The sequence below is a fragment of the Phoxinus phoxinus genome, assembly GCF_949152265.1.
Source record: "Phoxinus phoxinus genome assembly, chromosome: 19".
NCBI classification, from domain to species: Eukaryota; Metazoa; Chordata; class Actinopteri; order Cypriniformes; family Leuciscidae; genus Phoxinus; species Phoxinus phoxinus.
The window spans coordinates 3,173,336-3,181,194 of NC_136894.1; the positions used below are offsets into that span (position 1 = coordinate 3,173,336).

A 7,859-nucleotide genomic window follows, 5' to 3' on the forward strand; every position below is an offset into this window, starting at 1 on the left:
TGAATTTATTTGATCAAAATTCAGGAAAAAACTGTAATATTGTGAAATATTATTACAATTTAAAATAAGGGTTTTCTATTTTAATATACTTTAAAATGCAATTTATTCCTATGATGGAAAGCTGAATTTTTACCATCATTACTCCATTCTTCAGTGTCACATGATCCTTCAGAAATCATTTTAATATGCTGATTTATTATTAATGTTGGAAACAGTTGTGCTGCTCAATATTTTTTTTATATAACCTGAGATACATTTTCAGGATATTCTTTGATGAATAAAAAGTTTTAAAAAAGACCAGCATTTATTTAAAATAAAAATATTTTGGAACAATAGAGGCCTACACTTCAAAGTCAGTAATTTTAATTTATTTTTTATTTTTTAAAGAAATTTATACTTTTATTCAGCAAGGATGTATTAAATTGATTTTAAAAAAGTGATAGTAAAGATTGATATTGTTAGAAAATATTAATATTTTTAATAAATGCTGTTTTTTGAAAACTTTTTATTCATCAATGAATCCTGAAAAAAGTATCACAAGTTCCAAAAAAATATTAAGCAGCACAACTGTTTCCAACATTGATAATAACTGAGTATCAGATCATCATATTATAATCATCATGTGATCGTGTAGATCATGTGACACTGAAGACTGTAGTAATGATGCTGAAAATTCAGCTTTGCATCACAGAAATAAATTACATTTCAAAATATATTAAAACAGAAAACCATTATTTTAAATTGTAATAATATTTCACAATATTACAGTTTTTTCTGTATTTTTGATCAAATAAATGAAGGCTTGACGAGCATAAGAGACTTCTTTCAAAATAGTAAAGTTTCCAAACTTTTTTTTTTTTTTTTTAATTGTCATCATCTTTTCACATCAGATTCAGAGTTTTATAGAGATTTTGCAGTTGGTCATCTGGGCTGCTCGCTTGTCCTCATCCAGCTGAGTGTGTATGAGGAGCTGTGTGAGTTGTCCAGTTTGTGTCTCAGCACTATGTGTCCCGGTCCGTGTGTGAAACGCACGAGCTGGAGTCCTGAGATGCGGACGGCTCTCAACACACTGTACCAGTAACGCACCACATCTTCTTCAGCGCCGCCCACCTCAAACCCGGCCCACTGCAGATGAATGGTCAGAACGAGCTGATTAATCCTTCTGAGAGTCCCATCCTTAACCCAGCTTTCTAATATACGCCATTCAGCGCTCTCCAAATCCATACGCAAGACATCCACCTACGCAAACAGACACTAAATGAATGTGACATTTTGAGACCAAGCAGATGACACTTCGAAATTACAGGTGAAACTGGAAAAAATGGTGCAAAAGTTCATTTACTTCAGTAATTCAACTTAAAAGGTGAAACTAATAACTCATTACATGCAAAGTAAGATATTTCAAGCCTTTATTTGTTATAATTTTAAAGATTATGGCTTACAGATTATGAAAACCCCAAATTAAAAATTATAATGTGAAAAGGTTTTCATAAGCTGTAAGCCATAATCTTTAAAATTATAACAAATAAAGGCGTGAAATATCGCAGTTTGCATGTAATGAGTCTATATATTAGTTTCACCTTTTAAGTTGAATTACTAAATTAACATTTGCACCATATTCTAATTTTTCGAGTTTCACATGTATTGTATTCATATGAAATCTGTTCTATTAAAATGACCAAAGATTAACATACAGAGGTGTCTAAGTGCAGAGGTGGACAGTAATGAAGTACATTTACTTGAGTATTATATTTTCTGGACACTTGTTACTTTAACTTCACTGCATTTGAAAGACAAATATCATACTTTTTACTCCACTACATTTCTGTCAAGGTCCTCTTGTAGAAAGTTAGTAAGGGCAGGGATTTTTTTCATCTGTAAAACGTGACTGGATTTTTGCGGGTGCCAGACAGCCTGTCAGTAATCCCTCTTGTAGGGTCACGTCACGTGTCAGCGATTAGTGCGATTTCTCTCTAGTGATCTGTGACTGTGAGAGACAGATCGTTGTCACAACTAACGGTTTGAAAGTTTAGTTTTCATGGCAAATAAGTATTTCTGTTTTGCTCTTTGTTAAAGCAGTATTGAGTTGGGCAGTTATTAAGCTACACTGTAAAAAAAACGGTAAACTACTGGCAGCTGTGGTTGCCAGCATCATACCGTAAAAATACTGTTTTTTTAAATTAACAGCTAAATATACTATATATACTAAATACTAAATATACAGCAATATACTGTTAAATTACAGTTTTATACTGTAGCGGACAAAACGGTATTTAGCTGTTAATTGAAAAACAGTACAGGTGTGCCTCAGTAACAATACTCAGACACACCTGGATTAATCAGTTTGTCCAATAATGGCAGACAGCTGGCTGAAGTTCAGGTAGTGGTACAGCTGGGCATAAAGTTGGCAAATTGGCATAAAGCCAATTCCCCAGATACTTCATACTGGTCAGTGTATTCACTGGGTTGCTTTAGAGGCATAAGTTACTGTAAAAATGCAACAATAATAAAACAATGAATTGATATTTACTTTTGATACTTTTGATAAAAAACAAGTACTTATGTATTTTCACTTAAGTAAAAATCGGTCTTTACAACTTTTACTTGTAACGGAGTAATATTTGAAAATATTTCACTCAAGTAAGGAATGTGTGTATTGTCCACCTCTGCATAAGTGTCACTGTTGCTTGTGTGAACATAGACTTAAGTACATAAAGCCAGACGGTGAGTGTGAAATCACTGAATAAGTGTACACTGTAAAAAAAATGCAAGTTTTTAACTTAAAAAAGCAAGTTACCTTGTTGCCTTAAAATTTTTAGTTCGTTGTAATAAAAAAATTGAGTTAATACAATGAAGAAGAATGGTTTAATAAACAGAAACTCAAAATAGTATGTTATCTCCACACATTAGTTATCGAATTTGATTTGACAAAAGATAAAAAGTTGTGATAACAAATCATGAAAATATTTTTTTACAGTGTATTTGGGTGTAAGTACCGTGGTGTGTCCCAGTGAGTCCATAATGTCAAGCAGCCTGCGCTGTACGTTACCCACGAGGCTTGCATGCGAGTGACTGCGTGGGCTTCTCCAGTCTAACCAAACCTGATGGTGCTTAATATATGCGGGTCGACCCACCCGACCGCTGGGGTCAAAGCGATGAACCTCACACCCCGCGTACAACACTGTGTCTAAAAATGCAGCATCCTTCCCATCCAGACTATAAAGATACAGACAAAAGATTATTTGGAGCAGCCCGAAACATTCATTCATTCCTGCATCCGTCACGACATGTCGAGGAAAAGAGCTACAGAATCTGGGACAACCGTCAGCTTTGTGTTTTTTGTTTTTTCATAATTATACACAACAAATCCCACCCTTCAGACCTAACAAAGAAACTAGGAGCCCTACATTTTTTGAAATTAACATGTCTGGTGCAGAAATGCACCGATATAAAAATGATGGTCGATACCGATAATTCTTTATATTTGAAAGCCGATGATGACCGATATACTGGCCAATAAATCTAAATCCAAATTTGTATATAAGTTTTGAGAGCCTGATTACAAAAACAAAAAGTCTCACCAATAAAAGCCATGTCCCAAGCACAATATTATATATAATGTTCTCATTATCATTTTATAGCCTATACGACAGACTTGTGCTGCACATGTTGAACTGAACTGTATTTTCCTTTTTTAAGAGGATTTCAATCATATTTCAAGCAATTTAAAACCATCATGGTGAACAGTGCGCATCTGAAGTGTCTCAGTTGAGGGAAATAATCCATTATCAGCTTTAATATATCGGCCATATTTTCTTATCGGGCCGATATTATATTAAAAATGAACATATATCGGCCGATATTTCCTGCATCCCATGTCTGGTCTTAACAATTTTGTTTATTTAAACTGAATTATCCAAGTACAATTTTTTATTTTTCATTTGTTTCTTTTTATTAGAATAACCAATTCACTCAGATGTACGTCACAAGAAAGAAAAGATCCGTCAATACTTTTATTTTAAAAAGAGATGACTTTAACTTGCCTTATTTAAAGAAGCTTCAATTAAATAAGCATTGGTGATGTCTTTAACTCTTTGCCTGCCAACGTTTTTTTTTTTTATCTATCAGCCACCGCCAGCATTTTTTATAATTTACACAAAAGTTTTGTGGCCCCCAGAATATTTTGATGTAGATATATCTGAATATGTAATATATTAAAGGTCCCATGACATGGGGTTATTTTATAATGTTTCATGGGTTGCCCTTATAATGTTAGTATGTTTTTTTTTAGATCAAAAATAGTCATAATTTAGAAATAAAAGGCATTTAAAAAGGTAACATTTCTCCTTATAACGTCATAAGGAGGAGATTCAAGATCAGCCCGTTTGATCTTCCATTTTCTCAAAGGCAGAGAAAGATAGCAAAAGCTCGATTTACACCGATTGAAATTTCTAGAAACTCGGGGACCATATACAGGCTAGGGGAACTCATATTAATGTTGAAAAAAACCTCAGAAAGTGAAAATTTCATGTCATGGGACCTTTAAGAGAAAGAACAGAGCTTCTGCTTTTAAACAAAATAAAAAACTGTTTTATTCTAGCTCAATGCTTTTTTTTAATCAACACTTGAATGTGGGTAAGTTTATTTATTTTTAAAAGCTGAGAAAAAACAAGTTTTTGTTAAAGACTACATCCAGATTGGATTCAGAACGATGATAAAAACACAAAAGGAGTAGATCGAGTCCATCAACACCTCAAAGCTTCACAGTCCTATAGCTCGTCCTGGGTCGACATTTCATTTAGTAACATTAAGCAGTTTTGATGCTGTTTAATGTTGATGATCACGCTATTTTATGCATCTGCTTACATATGCTATCGCTTGTTTCTGCTTCTTCTTCGCGTGTCTTTTGATCAGGAGATTCTATCCTCTTTCAGAAGATGTGTAATAGCGCCATATAACAGTGAAAACTAGCCTCTCTAGCCAACTAGCCTCTCCCTGTGGAGGATCCCTTTACCACTCTACAGACAAAGCATCGTGGAAAATTCGTGTATCTACCCCGTAGTGATAAAATAAAATAAAATTCTGTATCCAATTTATAGGCAGGACAAGTAGTTTGTTTAGGCTTGGTTTGTAGAGAATTACTAACATGCGCACATATATTCAAACGCACATAACTATAGAATTAATTCTTGATGCGCACGTGAGCGCCATCAGTGTTTCTCACAGGTTCGCGTTTAAAGTGTGTGTAGAGAGAACGGTGTCGTCTTAGCGGACCCTAATTTAATAACAAATTATCCTTTCGACGGAAGTGAATCAATCAAAACTAACTTTAGCTGGAAAATAACATTATTCAAGAACCGCTATAAAGCCAAAACAATCTGTTACAAATATGGAAGCCGTTTAATTACTACATTAACAACAATAATATTGGTCATTTATTACAGGAGGTGTAACTATGTATTAGTGTGTTTTGTGTTTTAGCTGGAAAATGTAACTTTTATGTGTAAAGTACAGTAATGTATATTTGTTTTTTGGGTACCGTGCAATAACTGTTTTGCAATTAGACTGATTCTTGTTTGAGACTGTTGTGTATTTCTATAAGGGAGAAGAGTGAGATGTGTTCTATGGTTGGGGTGGGGAAAATAAGGACGAATTGGAAAAGTGTTTCTCCATTATATGTCTTGTATAATCAAAAATAATAAACACAGTGTTCAAAAAAAAAAACAATCTGTTACCTTAAATTATATGTATATCACTGTAAAGCTGCTTTGAAACAGTTTACATTGTTAAAAGCGCTATATAAATGAAGATGACTTGACTTGAAAACATGGAAAGACGAAAAGTTCGTCAATGGCAGGGAAAGAGTTAATCTGCTCTAACTTAATATATACATTTACCTGAACGAGTAAGCCACACAACCCCTTTTGCCCTTCCAGTGGTTGATGCAGAAAACATCAGATTGACCAGGAGAGCGTTTAGATTCATTCCCATCTGAATCCCGGACCACAGAGCAGTTCACCTGCAGAATGGGACAGGACAAGTCTAGATATCTTGCTTTTTGAAGTCCATTTTTATCATATACAACTGCAAATTGTTATGCAAGACAAGAATGATCGAGCCAGGAAGCATAGTAAGTTAGTGTACCTCTGTTGTGGTGATGAACTGCGTAAAACGCAGCAGCTCTGTGAGAAACGAGGGTTGTTCTGATGATGCCCATGGCTGCAGTATCAGCTCTGCGGCCTAAACACACAAACACAAAGATATCTCTCTTCTCGGCCAAATTTCAAATGCACATACAAAAAAAAACAGGGATGCAGTGGAGGAGGGTCAGGCATCCGATAGCCACACTGTGTGAGCATGTGCAGCGCTTCAGGCAGGAGGAGTTGCAGCTTGTTTGGGGGTCACAGAATGTGCCCTTTTGAAACCAGAGGTTGAACAAAAGAAACAGAGAGAACTTTTTAAACATGATGGGCTGTTGGAAATTGAGCCTCTCCCAAAACATACAACAACCCTGTTTAGTAACCATGGAGACACTAGATAGAGGAAGAGGAGATATGACTCACTGAGGAACTCACTGTTGTGGGGGCGGACAGCGAGACAAACAGAGAAAGAGAGAGTGAGTGAGAGACTTTTGCAGAACATTTTTCCATGTTAAAGAGTCTAGGAGGGATCCCCGTATATTTTGCCAAGTCACACATATGTTTTCCAAAAAAAAAAGTTTACTGCATAATTTATTAATTTTAAAATTCAGCCCATTTACTAGGGCAACTTATTTTCTTTTGAGTTGCAAATGAGGAAGACCATCCCCCTAAAACTGGAAGAAAATAAGTAGGCTAACATGCATAGTAGCTAAATATGAAATTACCTGAGGTTTTTCAAGCTCGTTTTCGTCTTCATATCCCGTGAGTCCTGAATCCTCGTCAGTCCAGAGACCCAATACACCGCTTTCCAAATCCCTGTCATTTTTCCTAACCTCAGACGACAGTGACCCGTCACTCTTTTCTATGCTTATCACGAGAAAAGCCGGTTCGTCGCCGCTCGTGCTGCTAAATGCGCGCGGCACCGTTAAACTAACCAGTAGTTGCACGAGCAGTAGCGCCGACAGACCTATGATAATAAACATACTATGGGAAATGCCTCTTAATCCGCTGAAGTTACAAACGGCCATACCTTCCCTGTTTTTGAGCCTGGAGTGACCCGTGGGAGCGCAGACACCAGAAATGAAGAGTCGGCGCCACTGTGACTCTCTGGCTCGAGGGCACTGGGATAGAAAGATCACTGCTGGACACTATCAACAAATACTAGTGCGTGTGAGTCAAGATTTTTTCATACACCAGCCAACGTTTCCAAAAAAAAAAAAACACGTTAATAGACATACTAAATATTATAATGTCTTAATGAAAAAACAATCAGGTCTGTGTTTGTGTGAGGTTGAGGGACTGAAATTGGAACTGGAGAGATAATAGAAGCCAGTGGAACGCGCGCGCAACCATTCAAACAGACAGACAGTAACGCGCGCGCGCGCACACACACACACACACACACACACACACACACACCACCCCCGCGCGCGAACACATTCACTACTTTGTAGTAAAACAGCGCGTCAAATGAGTAGGATGTCCAACTAGCCACAATTCGTGATGCAGTTGGTGAGTTGTACTACTGGGAATCTGAAGTGTGCACTTCCCACTATTATAGAGAGTGGTAGAAATTAGAATTCAGCTGAATTTTTTTAATAACTTTTTTATAAACACTACCTTTCAATCTAACAATTAGGCAAACACTATCTGGAATGGAAGCCGAAAGCAGATCAAGTCTGTTCTAGGCCTATGGTGCTTTGCGACATCCACTTTGCA

General features: G+C 36.3%; 1 protein-coding gene across 1 annotated transcript; it reads right to left on the reverse strand.

Annotated features, from left to right (window-relative positions):
- Positions 1–805: 805 nt before the first annotated feature.
- On the reverse strand, positions 806–7,560 carry LOC306987174 (putative methyltransferase-like protein 24). Its single transcript, XM_079591246.1, has 5 exons — positions 6,866–7,560; positions 6,145–6,240; positions 5,898–6,019; positions 2,997–3,216; positions 806–1,239 (listed from the first exon to the last, which is right to left on the reverse strand). Exons 1-5 carry the CDS (start codon positions 7,166–7,168, stop codon positions 922–924), a joined length of 1,059 nt encoding a protein of 352 aa, XP_079447372.1. The 5' UTR covers positions 7,169–7,560; the 3' UTR covers positions 806–921.
- Positions 7,561–7,859: the final 299 nt, after the last annotated feature.